General features: G+C 34.8%; 1 protein-coding gene across 10 annotated transcripts in view; it reads left to right on the top strand.

Annotated features, from left to right (window-relative positions):
- Positions 1–26342, top strand: part of CtBP (C-terminal binding protein) — a 284561-nt gene that overhangs the window by 143061 nt on the left and 115158 nt on the right. For all 10 annotated transcript variants that reach the window (XM_075367884.1, XM_075367866.1, XM_075367872.1 and 7 more), the window contains one exon: positions 18671–18992. In XM_075367884.1, the coding sequence (XP_075223999.1) occupies positions 18795–18992 (198 nt within the window). In that variant the 5' untranslated portion in view covers positions 18671–18794. The remainder of the gene's footprint in view (positions 1–18670; positions 18993–26342) is intronic.

Below are 26342 nucleotides of genomic sequence, written 5' to 3'. Positions count from 1 at the left end.
TGAGCGGGCGGGAGTAGTTTCCAAATCATCGGATGGTGGTTAGGTGTTAGTTTCTAAAATTTGTCGAGTTGAATTGTGCTATTTTTTTTAACTGTTCTTAGGTTATGTTCTGTTTTGAATATGGAAGATATGTTATTAAATACCGCAAGGAGAGAAGGATTTTTTTTTAAATTTTCATTACGAAGTTAAATAAAATTAACTTTTCACATTATACACCTGAAACAAGTACTACGATTTGTGTTATAAACGCTTGAAATGTCAGGATTTCATTTAGTTAACAAAACGTGTGATGTATATAATCTGACGAAATTTAAATTGGATCGAGTAGTTTTAAATTATTCCGCAGGGCTTTTTTCTGTAACATTCATACGCGTATGTTTTGAAAAGTGGTAGAGTGCATTTTATGATTGTCATGAAAATGTCGCGGTTATCTCTGTTTACGGTTACAAGTTAGTACCTTGTTAGCGATAGACTGCAATCCGTGACGAACGACGGCAATCGGTAGCGATGAAGATAGTGGTAGTAGTAAATTTTGTAGCGGACTTACAATAATTTATAACCGTCGCTATATTTCTCTTTGATCCAGTTAACTGAAACCTTCCCGGCCGTAAAATGCGGTTCGTTGTCGGTCGCCGTGCGGTTTTGGGTGTAGGTGTCGGGAGGGCCTGGCTCACCCCCGTCCTAGTCTTCTTCCCTTATTTTCTCTATCCGGTCCTCGCTAGGGATGATAGTAATTTCTAATGTCTCTCACTCTCTCGGTTCCCTCCGTGCCATCGCAACGTTTCGTTCTCTTTCGTATGACTGTAATCGATACGGACTTGACTCTCTCCGTCTTTCTTCCTTCCGTTTCTCTTGTAACTCTTCTTTGCTCTCCTTAGTATATTCCCTTCTACAATAATACACATGTGTTGTGCTGCATTGTTCTGCTGCTCGCGCGCTTGTGTTCCCTCTCGGTTGTCGTGTCATTAACTCGATACGTCTCCATCCGCCCTCTGGGCGATGCATTGCATTATAAAAGTAGACGCGGTCCACTTTTTATGTTAATATCTACCCCTGTCGTATAAACTATTATTCTTCCCTATGGTGGTGCATCTCATCATCCGCTGCTGTGCATTATTCTTTATCTTTCACTTTTTGTTTTGGTTTTTTCTTCTTTTTTTTAATGTTTTCTCGCTTCTTTAACCGTCTTTCTTCTAAATACGTATTATGCATTCATTCATGTTGTCTTTCATTACAGCTTTCTTTTACGTTGCTGGTGTGTTATTGTCGCAGTCGTTTTTTAAAAACTTTTTCAAGTGTGGGTTTGTTTTAATAACCCCACACCCTTTTTTTATGAAAATGGAAATAGTGTATATAAATAGACACTGTTATGTAATCGCTTAAAGTAGTGTCAGATATCTTAGTGTCAAAATCAGGACGTGCGAGTATATGTTTGTGCATATGAATCTTTATTTGTATCGGTGTTCGCCGAAACTATGCGAACACGGATACTACGCTGGTGAACGCCAATACTAGGCTAACTTCTCAGAGGTTGAGAACTCCTGAGCCGTTTGGAACGGTTTTTACAGATATTTTTGGAAATTTGATATAGTAGTATATTTATTCTTTTGACAAATCGGAACAGCAGTAAAACTTAAATAGCGAGCATTTACTGGATAATTTGTTCATGTAATTACATTTGGGCCGTAATTCGCATTAACCATTCGCTTATTTAATGGAATCTTTACCGCTAAATACGTATATTACTTATTTACAAAAAAAAAAAATTGACCGCTTCAGCCGATATACGGAGGACATTCAATAATTAAATAGACAAGTTGATGTAGAAATGAAACAGTTTGATTATATGAAACAAAGCGATTTTGAACGTAATCGTTTAAAACAGAATTTTTTTACAGTTAAGTTTGGTCAGTTGTAAATAATATTTGGTTTAAATTTTTTCTTACTTGTGTCAAGCTGCTTGGCTACGTATCAGTTAGAGTGTTTATGTATTATCCATTAGTGGTAAAATGGAGTAATAGTAACAAACAACAGGTTTTATAACTACATAACAGTTTGTCATTCACTTGTTGTAACTTGATCTACTATATATTGAAATATATTTACTCTATTTGTGATAATGCTTAAACGTAAGATTTTAATCCGGCTTAGGTATGTACTGTTGTCAAATGCAACTGAACGGAGCGTGAAAGGTTTTTCTGATTACAGTTTCATTTTTATTTTCCGTAACTTAAGTTAGATTATTGCATATCGCAACGTTTTCACATTTTTTCTCTATAAGTTTAGGGCGAAACCTGCCTTTCTTTTTCCTGTTTAGCCTCTGGTAATTACCTTTCAGATAATACTTCAGAAGATGATATGCACGAGTGTTGTAGTCTTGTACAATCTCAGTTCGACCATTTCTGAGATGTGTGGTTAATTGAAACCCAACCACCAAAGAACACCGGTATCCACGATCTAGTATTCAAATCCGTGTAAAAATAACTGACATTACTAGGACTTGAACGCTGGAACTCTCGACACCCAAATCAGCTGAGTTGGGAAGACGCGTTCACCACTAGACCAACTAGTTGGATTTTAGGGCGAAACCTCTTTTTCTCTTTTTTCCTGTTTAGCCTCCGGCAACTACCGTTAAGATAATTCTTCAGAGGATGAATGAGGATGATATGTATAAGTGTAAATGAAGTGTAGTCTTGTACAGTCTCATTTTGACCATTCCTGAGATGTGTGATTAATTGAAACCCAGCCACCAAAGAACACCGGTATCCACGATCTAGTATTCAAATCCGTGTAAAAATATCTGGCTTTTACTTGAACGCTGGAACTCTGGACTTCCAAATCAGCTGATTTGAGAAGACGCGTTCACACTAGACCAATCCGGTGGGTTTTTAGGGCGAAACCTAGAAAGCTGAAACTTTACATACTTAAAATGGTCCGTAGATTGTTGAATAACTTTTAAAAGAAATTATAAATAAATCTGAAAAGATTGGGTTTTGTGACTGGCATAAAATGCGAAGGTGAAGTATACGATCGACTTCATGGGATGAATGCATGATTAAATACGTTAAACATATCATTTATGAAGAAATCGTTCGATTAACTTATTTATAGTTTTGTTACTGCACATTTTTTCTGGGTCAACTATACCAGTTTATCAGTTAAAACAGAATGTATGATTCAGGAAAACAAACTTTTAAGTAGAACGCAATTCCCATGGCAAATTTCCTGTATTTATTAGTCACAGAAAAACGTTGGTTAAATCTACTGTCTATATGCAAACGAAGAAGAAAACTTTATTTTAGGTCATTAATTATGTAGTTTTATTCTCGAATGAAACCAGTAGAGAGGTCATTTTTTAGTCTTTGACATTAAAACGGTTGTATGAATAAAATGATTCGATTGTTGAGGTGTGTTAAAACGTAAAGAACGTGTAAAAAAATCATCCTTAGGTGGCTATTGTTTATTGTTACTCATTCCCGTTTAACACAATTTAATGTACACCAAACGGTAATCGTCGGCTGTTGTGACCCGATTCATGATTCGCCTCTGAATATGACGTAGCCCGTCTTCGTAAAAAACATTTCTTCCAAACTTATAAGATAATATGAAGAATAAAACTATTTCCCGTGATCTTAATCGACCCGAATATACTATTGTGTGTCTGCATGCCGAATTCACCGAAATTTTGGAAATAATTTAGACTTAAAAGTGACATTTTATGGACTAACCGTACGGGGTGAGCTGGCTGTTTAGTGAACAGTATTACTCAAGGAAAGGTGATTAGATTCCTTCGTACCTCAGAAGCATCACAAATTGTAATTAAAGATTGGAATAAACGGTTTAAAGTAAGCATATTAATGTACACCTCCCTGATGTAAAATATTGCTATTGCCCAATTCTGGGGGCGCAAGTAATCATATATATATTTTCATATATTCTTTATAGCGATCTGGCGTGTGTAGATTTCTTTTTTCTGTGTTGAGAGTTATTTATATATATATATATATATATATATATATATATATATATATGATAGGAGGTCGTTGGGAGGCGGTTTTGCAGAAGTTTTACTAGAGTCTTGATAGCACTTTTCTTTACCCGTTTAAGTTTGGTTGCTTACCCTTACTTGGGCGATGTAAACTCGGCTTAATTTTAATGCCTCCTTTAACTTCGCTTCACCCGGCACGAGGACTGTGCTTAGTTAACTGAGTTTTATACAGTTTGTTGTTTTTCGTGAAGTGATGGAACGAGGAGGGTGTGAGTTTATATTAACTCTCTTGCTTACAGCCAGCCAACCAGCCTGCCTTTCTCCTTTCTTTCACCCCTTCGCGACCCTGACTTGTACGGCCTGTTTCTAGATAACGTCAACCGGCCGGCCCTTCCTCCTTTGTCATCCGTTACAGACTTGCAATATAAATTCGGTAAAGAAATACCTTCTTTGTAAATAGTTACCTTTTCAACTTTTACGCTTAAAATTCGAAATGTATTCCTGTTTATCACGTAGTGTTCGGTTTGCATTATTTAAATAAAAAAAAACAAGAATTTCGACATTTACATGGAATTTAAAATTTACTTTTCCCACTGTTAAATTTGGAAATTTTGTTATTTATTTGCTTTTTATTACAGAAATATAATTTTTGTTTTTATTTTAAGTTAGAGAGCTGAGCTACTCTCTGTTCTATATGAAGTTCGGATAAAAAATAGTTTTATCCTTGAATTAAGAATTCCTGAAATATCAAACCATTTAGAACCATTTAAAAAAAGGTACTTGCGTATTAACGCCACCGCAGCTACAGCTGCTGTTTAGGTTATGTTGACTTCGTGTACTGATAAATCGTACCTATATCAAAATAACCTTTGCTTTTTCCTGTTTAGTCTCCGGTAACTACCGTTCAGTTAATACTTCATAGGATGAATGAGGATGATATGTAATGAGTGTAAATGAAATGTAGTCTTGTACATTCTCAGTTCGACCGTTCCTGAGATGTGTGGTTAATTGAAACCCAACCACCAAAGAACATCGGTATCCACGATCTAGTATTCAAATCCGTGTAAAAATAACTGGCTTTACTAGGACTTGAACGCTGAAACCTCGACTTCCAAATCAGCTGATTTGGGAAGACGCGTACACCACCACTAGACCAACCCGGTCTAGTGGTAGTGATGACTATCAAAATAACCTAACTAAATATAACCTACGCTCGCTTCGCTCGCTAACCTCTTATAATTAACATTAAATATACATAATATATACAACTTATTAATAATATAACCTTAATGTTATAGCACTAAAATCCAATTAATGTTAAGCCACCGAAATCCGATTGACTACTTTGTTTTTAAATAAAGCTGTAGCTGCGGTGGCGTTAATACGTAAGAGTTAGCGAGCGTAGGTTATATTTGGTTATGTTATTTTGATATACGTATGCTTTATCAGTACACGAAGTCAATATAACCTAAACAGCAGCTGTAGCTGCGGTGGCGTTAATACGCAAGTACAAAAAAAATTAATATACACATGTTTAACAGTATTTTTACCCAAGAAATGTTAAAAATTATTTTTATTTTTTTTCAAATAACAATAGGCCATCGGTCAGTTGCATTTGCCATTTATCGATGTTCTTTGTATGAACGTACAAAAAACGGCCAGCTTGATCAGAATTAGAACCCCAAACCTTCCGGGTGGAAGCTAGGTTCGCTGCCGGTCTATCGAATTCCTAATGAATATACAAAAATTTGTTATCTGCTGTGGTTATCACGTGTTTTCACCTATAGTAGAATATACTAAATATCTGTACGTTTAATAAACATATACGGTATATTGGTAGGTAGGCAGAAGTTTTATTTTCTACCTCACTCGCCGATAAAGTTTTCAACACTATTCCACCATGTTAACGGTCTAAATAGAGAAAAGATTACTTTAAAATCTGATTGATCGATTAAAATTGTAAAACAAAGATACAATTTTTAAGGATATGTGATTTTTACTCATTATCCCTTTGATGTACATCTGAGAAGTGTTAACCACCATAATGGTTATAATCAATCCGACCTGAACCTCCGGTCGATCCCCGAAAACAGCATAGTTGTACTTAGGAATAGCAAGCAAGAAGCGAACCGGTTTCCCACCTCCTTTTTCTACCCAAATATATTTGCATATCAGATGGTGTGAAGTGCAAATGATTATATGCAGCCCTACAAGCGAGATTTCTTCAGTTTGTATATCGGATTGGCTACAAAGTTGATTGTAAGACAAAGAAACTTTGTCTTAGATTAGTCCAGGTAAGGCAACTCTCGTACCTCAGTTGCCTTATCTGTATCACACGTATAAATAACTGGAACAGATAGTAATTTAACTATGCTTTACATCATAATCTTAATGCCGGTATTCTGCCTGGAGTCATGTCCTTACGTTACCTCTGCCTCAATCCAGTTTTGTCCTAAGCCTTCTCTTTCGTCTCGTAGTAATTTCCAGTCTTCAACTCATCTGTTAACTTCGTCCTTCTCTTCTTCCTCGCTTCTTTTCTAACTAGTCTCCTTTGATTTTGTGTACTTCCCCCACAATTGCTCTTTCTTCTTTAATCCCGTTCATTACTTATTCGTTCTTCACTTAATTCGAAATGTGGATATGAAGAGAATCTTTTCTCCACATCCACATATCAATAGCCTCATCGCAGGCTGTCACTCTTTTCTCTTGCTTATCGTCTATACTTCTTTCTTATACAAGACATTCAGTTTACATAACATTTGGCTAAACTTCCTTAACTACTGTAGATTCATAGTTTTATTATCCCATTATCATATATTAATATATATGAATTAGAATAAAAGATATATTAATATATATGATTAATTGTATATATTTCATATAGTAATCCATTTTCTTAGCATTTTTTTTGTCATAACTATCCTTGCTTTTATTTTCATTACGCTCTTTCAGTCCTGACACCACAGTACCCAAATATCTGTAATTTGTTACTTTTTCCATTCTTCCTTCACTTGTCCTTATCGCTAAATCCTCTTTATTGTTTACTTGGATTACTTTAGTTTTGTTGTATTTATTTTCGTTCAGTTCCCTTTCACGTCTTCCTCCAGGACTGTTAATTTTTAAAAAGCGTGTGTGCCATCAGCAAGAATTATCTTACCAGCGACTATTATGCATCTTTTTTTCGTGTTCAATTTTTTTTCTTTTTTCTTGATCTAATATATTCCTTTTCATATTTTCATTGTAATTGTTGAATAGTAAACGATCTCGACCTAGATCCACCCAGTCAGTCATATTCTTATTTACTTTCATTCTGCTGTTTTTCTGTTATATAATTCTTTAATTAGACTTCTGTCTTTTCATTCTATTTATCATAAGAATCTCCGTTATTTTCTCTCATTTGACTATCAAACGCCTTCTCTAAATCTGTAAAATACAGGCTCATTCCTCTTCCTCTCTCTAGATATCTTCAACCATCCTTAGTAACCCGATTGCATCTGCATCGTTTCCCTTTCCTGAATCCAGACTGTTCCTCTCCTGCTTTCTCTTTTATTATTCTTACCACTCTCCGGTTTGGGACTCTAGCAATACTTTAGTGGCGTGGACTATTCAACTTATTGTTTTGTACATTTTTTTGTAATTGCCTTGAAATAGGTATCATTATTGTGTTTATACAGCCTACAAGCTACTCTCCCGTATCCTGTTACACAGTTCAGATATTTCTTCTACTCCTTCTTCCTTTAAGTGTTTATAAAATTCTATTGAAAGGTCATCTATCGATGTAAATTTTTTATTCTTCGTTTCTTTAATTTCTTTTTGTACGTCAGATTTTAATGTAGGTAGTTCTTTATCCACGTCATTTACTTCCCATAACTTTTCTACGTTTAGCTACTCAGATTCTCTAAATACTCCTTCCGTCCTCGTCTTCTTTCTCTACATTAAGCATTTTACCTCGTTATCTTCAGCCTCTCTAATTTTACCATTACTTTTTCTTTCTTGTGTTCGCTGTAATGCTCTTAACCTTCCTACACATCATGCCGTACTGCTCTTTTTTTCTTGATCCTCAATATCATTGCATTCTTCCTTCAACTACCTTTCCCGAGCTTTTTGTGTTTCCTTCCTTAACTTATTGTTTAATTTTCGATACATCGCTCTTTCATTTTCACCTTTCTTATTCTTTTGCAGTCTTTTTTCTTCTTTTTTTATTTCTGTTTTTACCTATGATTTCTTAGCTATGTTTTTCTCATAAAAGCCTACTTCTTATGCTGTTTTTTCTATGGAATTTCTGTATTCTCATCCAGGTTTCCTCATGGTTCTCATTTTCCTTTTTGCTTCTTTAATTACCTTACCTAGTTTTTCTTCCGTTGTTTCCTCATCTGTCTTTTCAGCTTTTTTAAATTTCTTTTCCTGTCTTCGCTTTTTTTATTTCTTAAAGCTATTCTCAATTCTATCATAACTGGCGCGTGATCGCTATTAATATCTGCACCGGGCAATCTATTTTCTTTCTTAACAGCATTCCTAAATCTTTCATTTACTCGGTATGGTGTATCAGATAGCTGGTTTATCCCCAGGAGATATCCACGTATAATTCCTTCTTTCATGGTTTTGAACCAAATGTTGATCATAAATATTTTTTCTCTTGACGAAACTCTATTAATCTGTTCCCACTTCCATTCCTTACCACTAAGCCAAATTTTCCTACCACATTTATTTTTTTTTTTAACCTTCCTCGACCTCAGCATTCCAGTCTCCCTTCACTATCTTGCAACAGTCCTAGGGCGGGCTAGGGGCCCGCCTGGGTGCTTACTTCGCCTAGTTGGGCATGTTAGCATCTATCCTCGATTAGCCGAGACATTCGCTGTTGTTGCGGTCAACACTTGTTTGGTTAGTATGGGAATTGTATTTTTGGTGTTGTAAAAGACTGCTCAAATGATGATTTGAGTGCATAGTCTTTTTGGTTTGCTTGGCATTTCTCCCACCACCACCCCATTCGGTCCCCATGAAGCAAAAGACCGAATGTCTGTGCCACAAACGGCAACTGAGTCTCGAACAGTTCAGCGACCAGTATCCTAACATAGCTCCTAGAACTTGCCTAACAGCATGAGCGGACTAAGTGTCGTGCCATACGCCATCGGCTTACGTGTGCCAACCGCTCACTTGTCATATATTTGTTAAAATGGGTAGGCGCATCTCGTCATCTACTTAAAATATATATGACAACCATAATCAAATTTATTTTGTTTAGGCAGCAATTCGCTGCCACGCCTAGGTCGCTTAACGCCAGCAAGTACCTGTTCACCATTTTATAGCGCTTGGAGCCGTAATAATTGGCTGGTGATCAGCCATACTCAGGGTTAGCTTTCCACGGCAATGCGATAAGAGTCTTTCCCTTAAGTGAACTACGGACAGGCGGAACCGAAACAAATATTGGTTTAAATTTACATGGTTGGAAAGCACTAGGGCTCCCATTGCCCTTAAAAACGAAGGAGAGGGCATACCATCCCCCCAGATCCTGCAGAAATTTATACAAGGACCTACCCTTAGTCGTGACGTGCCATTCATACTGCCATGTTCCCATCGCGAGGCTGTAAAGCCTCCTCCGCAGGCGGAAGATGGGCAACTGTTCGAAATTTAGAACATGCATTGAGATCACCGTTCCGCTCCGGTACAGGCCCTGCTCGACCCCGCATCCCAAATACCTCGGCCTCCCTGCCTCTTCGCAATTTCCAAATGGCTGCCCGAACTTTCACCACTAAATCGATTGGAAGAGTCTTTCCCAATATAGTGGTAGCCACGTAGGAGATTGTTTTAAAACCACCATTGCATACCATTAACGCTCTGCGCTGGGCACTCCTTAAATTTTGAAGTGCTCGATTTCTTTCCAAACTGTGCGCCCAAACAGACGCCGCGTAAGAGGTCATACTTTCGAAGATACCTCGGTACACCTTGTACATTTGACGGTCCGACAACCCATAGTCTTTCCGAGCAATCCTCCTAAGTTTGTGTATCACTGAGACGGCGTTCGCCGCTATTTGCCTAATGTGGTTGCTAAACAGTTACTTTTCATCGAACAAAACACCTAGGTACTTACGAACTCTAACTCGGCTGATCGCATAGCCTTTATATTTAATATGGGGGTTACGACTGTACGATAATTCGTCAGTGACCTTGAGAACCATAAAATTAGTCTTTGGTACAGAAATCTTTAAATTTTGAATGTTCATCCAGCCCTATGCGGGTGACAAGGCTGCCTGCGTTCGGTCTACGAACTACTACTAAATTAATGAACTACTTGAATTACTACGAACTAAAAAGAGACAGTCATGGCAAAAGCCTGGGCCGTGACCCCTTCTGGAAATGTCAATCCCAGAAATCCGTCGAATACCAGGTTCCACAGCAGGGTACCTAGAACAGAATCCTGCGCGCTACCCTGGTAACGGATTTTTCCACAACTTGGTGCGCATCCTTAAACAGAGCCGTACGGTTAGACAAATAGTCACGTACCACGGCCTGCAGGGCTACGGGAACATTGCGGGTTCGAACTCATGGAGGACAGAACTCCCAACACAAGGAAGGAAATGCTGCCTCTATGTCTATAAAAATTGCCAAAACATATTTACAGTCGGCGCTTTTCACCTTGGCAAGAGCATTTAAGATGCAATCCTTGGTGCAAAGTCTTAATTGAAGTTAGATTTCAGTTTTTACGTACCTTTCGGTGTTTTTAGTGCAGTGTCAGTGTTTATGAATATAAATACTGATACCGCACTCAAATGAATTTCATGCAAAGTACACAGAACCAATAACAGCTGTCCGGATTTCAGAAGCTTTCACGCGCCGCGCCTTTACGTTATAAAGCGTGGATGATCGTCACTTCGATTCTTTCGCGTGTGCTTATTAGATAGCTTGGTTTAACGCGCGAATTACTAAATTAATTTTGGCGACAAATTTCAATCCCTCGTAATTCCTTATCGTTCTTTTCTTCGTTTAAAACTACTCTTCATGATGCGGGAACGAACGCGGGTAAAAAATTATCTAACATATTACTTCCGTTACGTTCTCCAGCATTGCGATAATTTACTTAATTCGTCATAGTAAGTGAAATTATTATGTAGGTCAAATAATAAAGTATAATTTATAGAATCTTAGATATACCAAATCGGTTGTTGAAGTTGTTTTAAAAATTAATTAAGAAATCTGTTGCTGCAAGCATTAAAACAACAGCGAGATCATATCTCGCCAATAAAATCACGGTTTATTTAAAGTTAAAGTAGTTTTATGTTAATTAAAACCTGCTTTAATACGTAACCAAGTCGGTTTTTTTTATTCTATTGCTAATATACTCTTTTGTAATTCACAATTATAGATAATAGAAAATGATTATTTTATAATATTTATTACTAGTTATTTATAAAGTATTCTGATATTTATATCTTAAATAAGTGTGTATTGCTCTCCTATCTACAAGAATTTACGCTGATCTTGCTGGTTTATTGATCATATTGGAATGTAAAAGAACTTATTCTGCGCCATTCGTTATTTTTTATTTTATTATCGGGCGGTTCGTTACTATGTCGTTTTTCCATTTAGACCTTGATGTGTAGACAACAGAAAAGGCCGTTCAATTTTTGTAAAACTAGGAAATGTCGCATCAAAACAGATGTTGTAGGAACTATCATCCGATGACCTTGTCTGTTACTAAAAAACCTGAAGGCTAGTGATGAAATTGGAAATCCAGTCAATCGCTTTCTTTGAAATACTATTTATTTACTCACTTATTTATACTTCCGTCGGTTTTTGAAAAAAAGAATTTGAGTGAGTTGTTGGCACTAATCGATTATTGTAGAACCCTTTTAAAATAATGGGGAATGATACGCCGTTGAAATAGATTTAATTTTTTTCTCGCGTAGGAAGTTCAGTTCAGTGAAAATGTAACCGCAAAACAAATTTTCGAAAACGAATGCTGTGAAACTAAAAAAATGAACTTGTACGCTGTACCCGATCGCAGCTCGGCAACCTTGACAGTGTCCAAAGATATTATTTTAAACAACTTTAATTTCTGAATTATGACCCTACTTTGGGTGCTTACATTTAAATGATAACATTCGTACGGGTTGTCGCAAAAAAGATGCTATAAAACTCTATTCTATTTACGAGAGATCATGTTCAGAGAGCATCGCCGAGAAAGAGAACTCTTCCAGCAAGTATTTAAAGGTATTTTATAAATGTTATATTAGACTTTAAAAGCAAATTTAATTTTTGTTCTGTTACACTGAAGGACTGACAGTCTGGTAGGTACTACAACAAATTAATCGTTGTTGAACCGTTATTTTCCACTCGGTTTTACAGCCGTATTGGTTGTGCGATTGAATTTTCCATTTCATTGTTTTTCACTCTTCTGTACGTGAAATCTTTTGTTTGGAACAAACCACTTAAAAAGATTTTGGGATATAATTTTATGAAAACCCACAAACAAATTTCATCCGATCGGTGTTATTTACAACAATGTATCAATCTGTTAGCTGCGGTTTTTATTTTCATTAAATCTGCTTCCGGTTTCCCTTCTGTAAAAGTAGATAATTTTCTGATTATTTTTGAAATGTCACTAGTTAATTATTTTTTTGCACATGCAAATTTTTTTGTCTTAATTTTAAGTTCTTACGTTTCTTGTAAGTTTTATTTCTTAGTGAACCGTTATTGTTCGTAGAGATTATTTAAGGCGAGTGAAATATGATATACAATCCTGCGTTTAATGCTGATTTTCTTTCTGTAACTTTTCTCTTCGGATTTTAAATTTCTTATACGTACAAGTACAGTATAAAAGTGGTGTTTCCAAGAATAACTTTGGTGGGGTGGCAGTGAATATACGATAGTGGCGCAGTATTCCTAAACCTGTGTGACTCGATAAAGCGGTTACGTGTACGGAATCGCTAGCCGGTGTGGAGGTTACCGTTTGATGGCGAGCTATATCTCAACTCCGTCCAAGATGCAGCAGAGCACGGAGTGGTTTGCGTTCACAGTCCACCTTTCCTTATTTTTGCCGTTACGAATAATACAAGGATATTATAGTTTGTTTACTGTTGTCGTTATTTTTTCACTTTTAATGGTCATGTTTTACTATATTTTGTGCAGGTTTTTTTTCTTTCCTTTTAGATCCGATTTGAAATATTTTCGTTTATCTTTTTCCCACAAACTTAACCTGTTTTTTTTTTTTTTAATCAAGATTTGAGCACGTAAAATAACAGAAGTTAGGTTAGGTACGTACTACGTACTCGAAATAAAATGAAAATATTATTTGTTTTCATTTTTCTTCACATAAAGCGTGATTAAAGGAGAGTGCACATATGTTGGACGGTGCGAAAGAAAATCATTACATAAATCGGTCTGTTTACACATACACATCTATTACATAATTCAAAACTTTATATGAAAAAGAAATTAGGCTAAATTCAGTATCATACAGCCAATAAGTATAAAAAAACTCATCTCGGTATTGTTTAAATTTTCCTGAAATTGAACCTTCTCCTGGTTTTAAAATTAAAAATTTCATCTCTTGGTTGTTACTTTTGTCGATACAAAAAGAAAATGCATAAAAGACGATAAAAGAATAACTGCTACAAAAAAAATATTTTAATTTGTCGTGATTGAAAATGGCAAAAAAATTAAAATAAAAAACTTAATACTTTTTAGTTTTTCCTGAATTAATTTGATTTACCAGATAAGTTCGTTAATCATATTTATTAGATATTTTCTGTATAAAATAAAAAAATAATCATCGAATTCGGTTTAATCTTGATCCTGCGTCTCTTCGAAGCTAGGTTGTAAAAAACTTCAGCTGAAAATATTCTGCACAACTTAAACGTGCTTTCATTTCGCTTTTTTTTTCGTGATTATTGGTGAAATTATTATGGGTGTTCCCTTTGGTAAGAAATGTTTGTTTGTAAATTTTATTCATCCGTATGTTGTAATCAAACTTAATGAATCATTACAGTCATCTCAATAAGTTTAAAGTTAGAGTTAGGAGAAGTAAAATGTTAAGTATTTGTAGACGTTTTCATTAGTAGATCGTTAAAGTTTTAATGATCAGTTTATGGTGTTAGTGATAATTTTATAAAAATTAATTTTTTAAGCTTAAAAATAATACATATAAAAGTAAATTTTTTAAAAAGTCCAATCTTTTTCGGATAAATTGTTCCCTGAATATCTTGCCCCTCAACAGCTTTTTCAGAAATTTGTCATTTCTTTAATGAAGTAGTTAGTTTAACTTATTATAACTGTAAATTAAACAGTCTCCGCGTTGTAGCTGTCGAAAGACAACAATCTACATACGGATTATGGTCACATTTTTTTCGTTTTTTACACACCGGACCTCTAAACGTCGAAAAAAAATTCTTGTAGATTGTCAAACAGAAATGTAAAGTACATCGTCAGGTTGACTTATACGCTGTGATCGTTTCTCCATTTATTTAATCCACGGACTTTAATGTATTTAACTAAGTTAAAGGAAAGTAGCCGCTGTATTTTTCAATGAATCTTAGCAGTGATTGTTTCCTCGTATAGAGAAAACTTAAATAACTTAATGGTCGATATCACGGAAAAAGTACAAACAAGTCGCGTGCTGCACCGACCTGGACCACAGCCGATCCGCGAGATCACTGACACTCATAATTTCAGTTATATGGAAAAAAATATATACATGTTATTCGCTGGTTTTTAAACATTAATTAAAACAGTTTAAACAGTTTTTATACAGAGAAAAGTTTTCTCATAGCTGTGCTTCTTTATTACAGAGAAAATTGCATTATTAAATATTAAGAAAACAAAACTATCTTATTATAACTATCTGTAACTGAATACGAAGATGTGGACAAATCTTCAAAAAAAAATTGACAAAAAATTAATTATTACTGTTACGATTTTGAAGAACGCTATTTTGTATAAGTCTTATCTAAAAATAATCACAACAATAAAAGCCGTGAGTGAGAGCGAGGGGAAGGAAATTTTTGTATAAAAGTATTTTAAAAACTACTTCAATTCTTTTATTAAGAAATTATTGTAGATAATCTAAAACACGAGTCCCATTTCATTATAAACGTAAAAAGTGTTAAAATTATCCACCTACATTACGATACATCTTAACCAAAAACCGGAATTGTGCGGTCGTACGGTAGTAGTATATAATTTCTTGTCAGTTGCACATAAGAAACTGTATCAGTTACTTATTACTCGGTACAAAGAAAACAAATCGAAATTAAAAAGTTCTTAAAATACGAAGGTCGAGTTCAGTTTAGTCTGTTTCTAGATTTTTTTTCAGTAGCAAGAATAAATATACAGACAGCGATAACACCTAACTGCCGCAATATGATATCAAGCTGTAGAGAAGAGTGGAGTAACGGCTGAAGAAAAACAAGGGGGCTAACGGCAAGAAATCAAACTGAAATAAAAGACGAAAGAAAGAAAAGTAGGGGATGATGTCGAAGAGTTTTGAACGTAAGACTAACAGTGAAGAGGAAAGTAGAAGTAGGTTGCAGAGTAGAAGGAGTAAGAGAAGGGATGGGATCGAAGCAAAACTTGAAACCGGGAGGGTGGCTGTATACGACGAGGAGGAGGGCAGAAGCAAACTTTACTTTTCGGTCGTCATAGTAACTGATAGAAGAGCAACTGTGAAAACAGAGACGAGATGATCAGGCGGACAGTAGTACATGGCTCTTAAAATCCCTCTCGTGCCACCCACCGCTGTTCTTAAACCATCTCTTATCACTGCCGGTACAACTAGCGAACGAGAACCATTACAAGCTGCATCATATGCGATACATTAATGTAAATTTAAAACTGCACAACCGACCAGATAGAGATTAATAATATTTTAAATATAACTTTGAATGAGACGTTACGATGATTGATTCGAAGAAGCCGAAAGTAGTTTTAAATATATGTAACATACCCCACATACCCGCTCGTAAAATGGATCGGTTTTGTCTCAACAAAAGTGTGTGTGTTTGTGTGTAGATTTTAAATTAAAGTATATATACATATTTTAATTTCAGACCAACGGAACTTTAGAAAATAGATTTCATTGAAGTATACCTTGTATACTTTTATTTTCGTGGGTATTATGTTGTATTAAGATTATTTTATACTGTATTAATAGTACTTCTTATTGTTAAGTTATCTTTTTCTAGACTAGGTTGTTCTTCCGATTTAAAAAAAAAAAAAAAAAAAAAAATTTTTTTTTTTTTTTTTTTTAAGCGTTAAATTAACATCGACTAGAAAAATTAGAATCTTGGTGACAGTAATGTAATTTACTGGACGTGAGCAAGACTGGGTGAGGTATTACAGGTCCGTTTCATTATGTAAAAGAGCCTCCGGTCTCTGTGTAAGCGAACGGGTACTTCCTTCGTCGCTTTCCTGTTAGGTTGAAAATAGACGATGAATTACAGCAGCGGACAAAGTTAAACAAGATGGCAGTACGCTAACAGTGGCTTTTGTTTTATTCGGTGAAACAATTTTGACAATACATAACCACATTTCAGCATTACGGTTGTGTTGTATTCGTACTCTACAGCCGGTCCCTTCCGTTAATGATGTTCAATTTACTCTGTAATAGTTCAACCCTCCCAATCGATTCTACTAAAACTACTACTAACACACATGCCCACAATTCCCCGCCAACAATCTCCTAACTTTTCCCCGTAAAGTTAGTTACATGAAGTCTGGAAGGGTTTGCCTGACAATAAAACTTTGCTAAAGTTTTGTCACACGCATTTAACGAAGTGACGACGGTCATTCTTCTCGCCGATCGTATCCTGTAACAACTTCCGACTATATAGCTATGATTATGTTTATGAAATCGGTTAAGTACATACAGTTTGTAAAATGCAAAAATATTTTTCCTAAGCTCTGTTTTTAATGTAACCGAGTAAAAATATCATCACTCAGCAAATAATTCACGCTGTGAAGTCAGTTGGCCGTTATAGGCCTGTTCGGTAGTACTACATATTAAATAGCGATAATCCTCATTGAGAATGGTATACGTATAAAATCCAGATCAAGTAAAAATGCCTTTTGTAATATTATGAAAATAGACGGCGGTAGTCTTCAAACGGTTTTGATGAATGGTACAGTACTTATTTTTATACCGCCACTACCGAAACGTATCCTCAAACGTTTACCATGTTTCCTTCAATTTTTCTCTGTGATGATTCAGGCCATCTTTTTCATTCATTCTTCCCATGAATGATCTCGGACATAGATTATCACGGCGTGTACACCTTAGATCTCGAAACTTCCCCTACGGCAAATTCTAAAAATCAAGTGAAATTAATAAATCCTATAAAGTAACAAATAGAACAGGTTATGTTTAAGACGACACGTGTATAATTACTTAAGTTATTTACATAATCTCGGTTGAACTTAAAAATAATTTAAATTTCAGTTCATTACCTATCATAATTATGTCAAAATATCTTCAGTGTTTTATATAATCATAATTTTATTTTAATTTAAATGTTAAGTATTAAGTTTAGTTTTTTAAACAATTTACAAAGCATAAATAATGATACAAATGAAACTAATCACTTCATGCTTGCTATCGGCTCTTGAACTGAAGAAAGTTTCGACCGGTCTGGCTGGGAACGGAAAATGCAGTTTTCTTGAATCAGTAGATGAGGCTGAGATAGTAGAATGCTTTGTTCAAAAGTTGTTTCACCAGAATCTGTAACTTTTTCCTCCTTACTTCCATCAGACTCTGAGCTCTCTTCATCTAATGTCACAAGTTCTGGAGCTTTGGTATGAGCAATACTTCGCAGTGTGGAACTGATCTCATTGCATATTGCAAGTTAGAGTACACCACTTAATGCTTTGGTCTTGATGTGATCCCTTTAATGTTTGTTTAGCAGAAATAACAGTCAGAAGAGTGATCTTTTGGTTCCCTCCAAATCGTAGTGATAGGAAATGGCATGTAGCGTGTGCCATTTTCCCGTGCAGTGAGAAGCCTAGAACAGGATAAACAACAGATATGTGGAGCCCAGGCCCTTGTTTGGTCCCCGACTTTACACCCAAATTAAAGTTCATAACATTTTTTACTAATGGAATAAGGTTTCGCCCTTGGGACTTGAGCGTCACTTCACCACATACATAACAAAAAGTTTTAGGATGATTTAAACAAATTCTTTTTGTAACTAACGATTAATTAAAAAAGTTGTAAATATGTAATACACAATAATTCAGACACGCAAAGCACTCGCATTACGTATTTACTAGTTCACCACTATCTCACAACTGGCATCGTTTTGATGAATATGTGCTACACTAGATCACGTTTGTACACGTCTACAGGTACACGTCTGAACTTTTAACAACAGTAGCAACGCAACTCTTTGAGTTAACTCATTTGGTTCCATCATATTTACAATGATCTAGGAGCTTTTACTTGACAGTTAACTGATGGACGGAAAAACGTTTTAAAATATTTAAAAAAATAAAAATATAAAAAGTGTAGGTGATTGAGAAATTTCGAATACATATTTGAAAACAGGATAAAAAACTACATTGAGTACACCGAATGGTGTGATTACTTGTGGGACAAAAATCATGTTGACTTTTGTCAGTTTTAAAGAAAATGTGACGTTTTGATTTATTTATCGTTGTTTGAATTTTATTCTTAAATTTTGTTAATTATTTTTACAGGTGATCGTTAACGACGACGACGGCATTAATAGGAGGGGCGGTGTCACAAGGGTGGCCGGGATGTGGTGTCAGAGTGTGTGAGGTGCGGGCGTGTGCTGAGTGCCGTTAGTGCAGTGCTGTGACAATGGACAAGCGGAAGATGATCACGAAAAGACCGCGAATGGACAACCTGCGCGGGCCGATCGCCAACGGCCCGATGCAGACACGACCCCTCGTCGCCCTTCTTGATGGACGTGATTGTTCGATCGAGATGCCTATACTTAAGGATGTAGCTACCGTCGCCTTTTGTGATGCTCAGTCTACATCGGAGATACACGAAAAGGTAAACTTATATCCGTACTTTATTTTAGAATTAAATTTAATCGCGAATGTTTAACGAGTTCTTCACTTCCCGCTCTTTTTGTTAGTTAAAATATTTATGTTGACTATCATGTATCTGTCAATTTTATCTGGGTTTCATCTGATTTGCTTCCTTCCCCCCAAAAGTTTACGTAAAATTAGAAGATTTGATAATTTTTTATTTTCTATTTGTCGGTACTTTTTTGCCTGTTACATTCATGTTTACGTTTTCGAAGAGTTCTCTTCATCAGAGGTTATAAATATTTAAATAAACTTAAAAAAATAATTAAATTGATTGATTTAATTAGGTATTTAAGTGTTCGATTGATTTCCAAGGAGCCAAGTTTGTTTTTGTAATTTTTATTATTACTTTCTGTTAATGAATGTGTACCCTGTTAAGCGCTAGTTAAGGTGTACGTAAAATGCGAAGCTGTAAGATAATAAAAAACCTAATTTGAATTATTTTTTATAAAAAAAATTAATGGCATCGGACCGGATGTAAATTGGTTTCTTAATTGCACAAGTAATTAATGATATAGAGAAAAAATAAGAAAAGTTCAATCCGTTTCTCTTAAATATAAATTTTTCTATGGAACTTGGTCGGAAGAAACTGGTTAACCAAACTCATGATTACAACTGCCCACTTCGCATTGCGTTTTCTGTACCATTAGTTGATTGTCCACTATGCCTTACTGTACTATACTTTTTTTTTACCCACGTTAAGAATAATTTACCCTCGATTAATTTTTTCAGGAATAAATCTTAAAAAAGAAATAAGGTAATATGAATAGGGTTTTTTTACTTCGTCTAGTAGAAATAGCACAAAAAGAGTTAACGTGTAAAAGTTCATACACGTTACAAAAAATTTTAACGTGTATGAATTCGATAATGCGAAATCACGCTTTTGACATATCAACAACAACGTTTACCTTGCAATCATTTTGCGCTTTAGTTAATATTATTCGATTACCTTAGAATAAAGCGAGAATGCTTTGAGTGATAACTATTTTGTCAAAAGATGGAAGAAACTTAGAAGTGCGTAAAATCGATTTTGCGCACTTAATATTATTATTATCTATTTTAGCCATCAAGTTCTTTATTTAAAACCAATCATTTATATCTTAAATACAGTAGCCGTATTAGATTTTTTTCCAATAGAAAGATTAATTTTAGATTTAACTCTTGAAAGGTTTTTGGAAGCTTATTAATTTTTTTTTTTAAATCTTGTCTTTTTATTTTGGTCGCATCGGAGTTGGGCCCAAAAGAAATTTTTCTACACAGTGTGCGTGCTCTTGTGTTCAAAATCGTCTTTGACCAATTCTTACCGTGTTAAAAAAAAAGGATCTGCTCGGTTTAATTCCGTAATGTGGGCTAACCTGTTCTTAAATCCCTAATTATATATTACAGCCCTTACTTATTACACAAAAATAATCTAGAAAACAAAAGAAGGATCAGAAATTGTTTTGAAAAAAATCTTTAAATCTAAAACTGGATGGACATTTCGACTGTATCTATCATTAATAAACTACTTACAAAATATAAAGCGAGTATTTCTAACGGTGTGCATTGAGTAAAATAAAAAATACGAAGGTTGTTTTAGAAAATCCCAATCGAAGTGCTAATAAAAAGTTAGCTTACAAACAACTAAATCCCTTAAACCGTAGCTTAGATTGAACATTACGACTAAATACAAACCCTTTTAATAGGGTTGGATAATATAAAGATTTATTGCTAGAAAGATAAAGATAGATAACGTAAATATTAAATCGATCAGATTTATATTCCCTTAAGCAAATTTTAAGGGAGGGATAAAGGTTTAATGTTGTTATTATAGAACATTTTTACAAAATTATTTTTAGTCATTTAAAATTTTACACGCGTTATTGATGAAGTGAGTTTTCCATTACCTAAATCTCTGTGAAGAACTTTTTTTTTTAAATCATTCTTTTCTTGTAATTTAATTTTGTAACGGTTTCTGGCAATATTGCGTTACGACTTTCTACGTCCCTCTTTCGACAGCTTCAATTTTGTCTTGAGCATAGTCTTTTGTCTTAGTTTTGTTGCTTCCATCAACAATAAACTTCGTCCTGTTAAGAATACTGTATCACCCTGCAGTTCCTCGTGCAAGAATAACCGTAGAAAGGAGGTTATTATTACCCGTTTGCGTACAGGGCACACTAGGCTTACTCTTGGATATCTCATGATGCAGACCGATACACCCGTTTGTATTCGCTGCGATTGCCAACTAACTGTGCATCATCACACCCTTGTGGATTGTCTGTTATACGTGATTGCGTCGGAAGTTCTGAAGACTGCTAATTTTTGTTAATGTAGATACAGTGAGATGATATCTGTTTTTAAAATGTTTATACTTTTCTTCTACACTGAAGATAATACACAATTTTTGTCTGTACTTCCTGTGAACCCTCTATTCTGACCTAAGGTTATTTTGCTGTATTTTGTCATTTTGTGTTGGTTCTTTTCAGCAGTTTACTTTATCAAGGGATCTTCAGTAAAGCCGTTGAAATCAGTTTTGTCAACAAAATCCATTTTCTGCAATTTTGATTCCAGAAGATCAAGCGGTACCCGGGTTTTTGTAAATATACAGGAAAAGGTGCCGTCTTATTTTGGGTTAGGTGAAAAGAATCTAATCTTTAATTTCAGTTTTTACATGTCCCAGTTACATTTCTTGCACTACAAGAAAAATCGGATTTTTGTTTACAGGTTTGTCAATTTTTTACGATTTTTTATTATAGTTCTGCTCTGTCTCATTTCGTTTTTCATTCATTGTCGAATATAAGGCTATTTTGCCATCCGCTTGATGATAAGAATTTATTTTTGAATCCTTCTATGTGTGCCGTCTATTGTCTACCTTTTCTTTTCAAATTACGAGAGGTGGATGTAAAGGTAAGTTACACCCATGACGTGTTCTTGATCATAAAGCAGCAGTTCTGTATGATATTCACTACGTGAAGTATCGTTGTCAATATGGCGTGTACTCAAGAGGTTTCGTTCAGCATAGAAATGCGTTTTGTTGTCCGATTTTTGTGGGCAAGATATTACAATTGTGAAATTCATCGCCAAATTGTTGAGGTATACGGTGAGAGTGCAATATCACGCCTGATGATCACAAAATGGTGCCAAACTTTCAGAAACTGAGGAACAAATGTGACTGACGATCTGCGTGCTGGGCGTCCTTCAACTGCAAACACGACGGGTAACGCAGAACGCATGAATGAAATGATCTTGAGTAACCGGCTCATTAGAATTAGAGAGATTGCAAGTGAACTTAACATCAGTTATGGTAGTGTGTTTGCGATTGTTCACGATCAGCTTGATTACCGTAAGATGTGTGCACGATGGTGTTACATCTGTTGACCGACAACCAAAAACATCAATGTTTTGCATCTGCTCTTTCTTTTCTTCAACTTTATTCCGGGATTGGTCCACACTTTTTGAAAAAAATCATCACAGAGGATGAGAGCTGGGTGCTTCATTACATTTCTGAGACTAAACGAGCATCACATGAATAGAGACATAAAATTCTCCACAGCCAAAAAAAGTGAAAATATCCCCACATAATCGAAAGGTTTCGCTGACAGTCTTTTTCGAATCTAAAGGAGTTGTTTACAGTGAATTTATACCCCGAGGAGCAACAATCAATGCCGAATCTTACTGTGAGATTAAAAAAATTGCGTTCAATAAAAAAGATCGAAGACCCCGAAAATTGTGAGCGATGGGGTCGTTTTTCTTCCCGACAACACTACTCCTCATTCAGTCTCATTTGACAAAGGAGTTACTGCAAAATTCAAGTGGTAAGTGTGGTCATCCGCCTTACAGCGCCGACCTAGCTCCCTGCAACTACCACCTGTTTGGTCCTCTCAAGTGAAACCTGGGAGTGGAGCGTTTCGTTAATGATAATGATTGTAAGAAAGTGGTTCTTAAATTATTGAAGGAAATTGGACGATATTTTTATGAGAGTGGAATTTAAAAACTTTTCACAAAATATGAAAAGTGTTTAGAAAAACTCGGTTATTATGACGAAAAATAGATAAAAATACGTAATTTCTGTTCAATTAAAAAAAAAAAAATTGTCATAATTATGTGTTTTTCATAGAAGGGGTGAAACTTACTTTCTGATCGTCCGTCGTAAATGATAAAATCTTCGTAAATTACGTAGCAGTTTTCACGTATTATTTGATTTCCTGGAAATTAATTTCATCCTAAATGTCAAACGAATTTTTTAAAGAAAATATTTATTGCCCGTTAAAATTCCTAATTTTTTAAATTTTTAACGTATTTAAGACTTCTGTATATTCTGTCTTTTTTGTAAGGTATTTAACTTGTCCTACCCAATCTTTGGAGCGTAATAACATATGCTTCACGATGTATGCTCGTCAGACGTCATATAACGGTAATGTTTACAAATGACCTGACCGATGAGAAAGTCAATCCAGAAAACTGCATAAATATTCTGAAGTATAACAAACATCCCTTGCGCCAGTATTACAAAGGAAAGTGAGAGATGAACTAATTTCCTCCCCTTCACTGAACAATTCATACACACAAATATATTTATATTTAGAACCGTACACGGTTGGATATCGCTGTCAGCCCTTCAAGTACAGGGACCGAGAACATTAAACTGAAGAATATTACTGTCGTTGGAAGCGATTCTGACTTGTGTCCCCTCTTTACTTCGAATGCTTTACATGTCACAGTCATAAGTAAGACGGTGACAGATGATATAAAGAAAAAATTTAAGTTTTTTTTTGTGAAAACGCTTTCAACTATGTAGGAGAAATTTATTTCTTAATTTTAAAAAACATAGTTCTTGCAATTCATTACTCAACCACACCTTTTTATATGCGACACGACTATACATGCGTGTAAAACGCTTCCAACAATTTGATCTGTCTTATTATTCATACCTTTATTACTGCTCTCATTGTCTTTGACTCTAATGCACGAGTTTTTGGGTCAAAAGTTTACCGGTTATTTTCACCTAATATTATTTCAGTTGGAGGCAACTAGCTACAATAATCATACAAGACTTCTAAATTTAAAAAAAACAAAAAAAAACGGTAAAGACAGTAACTTCGTTTTTATAAGTCGAATTATAAAATGTGTTTGTCATCAGCAGCTTTCCACTGTAGCAACTATAATTTATTGATTATGTTCTGCTTGTTTGTAAAGGTATAATAATAAAATGTTACTTTTCTTCAGTTTTGAAAGGAGAAATTCACTTTCAAAATTAAGTAATTAGCTGAATAAATGATCACCCATGAGTTTTCTTGTTACGATAAGAGTTATGTTTTCGTTTAACTATTACAGAGATTTAATGCGAATAACGTATGTATATATCGATGCGAACAGTAATATAATATTTATAAAGCGCTTGTTAACTATTTCGAAGTTAGTAATTTCTGCTATTGAAAATCATGTGGTTCTTCTTCCTTCTTTTTCGTCAATAATTGTAAAATATTCATTGTGCGGTTATATACGTCGACTTAATTTAATGAAAGTTAATTGTAATACACGGTTTGTTTTCGCAGTTAGATTATCTTTTCGTTGACTATCTGTAATTTTAATGATTATTCATTATCTTTACAATGGATTATTTAAATAGAAGGATGGATTCTCCAAATAAAAAATAAAAAAGTTTAATTAATCAGTTTTATATGGTAGTTTAAAGTTGATGAAGTTTACCGGATAAAGTTAGTAATTAAAGTTTTATAATTTTGAGAGATAGCCTATTAATCTCCAGTCTTTTGTTGCCCTATTAATAAATGTAGGCTATGTACGGCCGCTACTCTCCCCTCCATCGTGATATCGTGTGGCGTTCACGGACGGGTAATCGCTATACTACACTACGCTGTTGTGTATGTCGTACTCTCATAAATTGCTTGTGAATTTTTATTCTGACATGCTATTTCCTTGTGGTCAAATTGAACTTTGCTCTTCGTGATTAAAATAAAAACCGACTTGTTTAATTAATGTATAGTCATCCTATTTTTGTTTTCTTTTTTAATGCGATGCGTGTTTTAAATCGGTCTGTAATTGCTTAAATACTACTGTTTTATAAATTAGCTCCATTATACGGTTTGCGGTTTGCTGCTATTGTACACTAACTGAATGAATGTGAAACAAACTAAAGGTTTCCTGTGATTCTTTCGGCAAGAGTGTAGAACGAAACAAATGCTTATCGCTCTTTGTCTTTGTCGATTTACTTTTTGCGGGTTGTTCGGTATCGGGAGTAGATACGTTTTGATCCGTACTGGAAGTGAAATGTCAACATGACCGGCGTTCTTCGTGATAAGGAATTAATCAAAGGAAATGTTTTAAGTTCGGTCAACCGCTATTTCGTTTGTGATAAACGCATTCGTGCGCAAACTTCCTTGTTCAATTTGTGTTATCTATCTTTTTATTCCAGCATTCAAAAAATATATATATTTCCTTCTATAAGCAAAAAATATTCCCTTCGAATCTTAATGTTGCAGCGTTTGTGTTAACGGTCATGAAACATATTGAACACTAAATTTTGCACCTCAATTAGTTCCAAAAAAATGTTAATATCGCATGTTTTTTTTTTACTTTTGAATTACAAATAGGGTGAAATTAAATTTTTACATGAATTTTATGATTCTAATTGCGACAATGTGCTTTTTGAGTCACTTGTGTAAGTTAGAACGTTCGTGTATTTCATTAAGAGTCGCTGGTCCGATCCGAATGGTTTTAGACAAATTTATCCGGATAACTACATCCAAATATTCGTCAAAATATTGCACGAGTAAGGCTTAATGAGAAAATATGCCTTTTTGAAAGTAGACATGTTGCAACAGATAGCTGATCGATTTGAAAAAATACCGTTGTTTTTCGAATTTTAGACGCACCCTAAATTTAGTAGATTTCTGGAAAAAATAATTTTTTTTCTATTTCGGGAGAAAATAAAAATATCAAATAGAAATATTAAAATACTCTGTATAATTTATTACAAATTACGGTCATATAAGTATTTAGTGTATATCAATCAGTATTTTTCATTAAGTTCGTCATATTTCATTACATTTTGAAAAATGAATATAAAAGGTTAATTTAAATGGCAACTACTTACAACAATTTATTGAATAATCCAAATATCCATAAAACACCAAAATTGAAAGCACTATATTTTTTACATAATGAAAACACTATATTTTGTATTATAGTACCTCAAATGTACGAGGTGCTACCCAAAAGTTCGGGAACTTTTACCATAAAAATAAAATAGCTTACCATAACTTATAATTTCCACTGTCTCCTTCAAAGTAATCTCCTTGGGCATTGATACAGT

This window comes from Lycorma delicatula, chromosome 1 (genome assembly GCF_047948215.1).
Source record: "Lycorma delicatula isolate Av1 chromosome 1, ASM4794821v1, whole genome shotgun sequence".
Taxonomy (NCBI): domain Eukaryota; kingdom Metazoa; phylum Arthropoda; class Insecta; order Hemiptera; family Fulgoridae; genus Lycorma; species Lycorma delicatula.
Note: the sequence above shows the minus strand (reverse complement) of the source record. Positions and strands in the feature narration are given on the sequence as shown.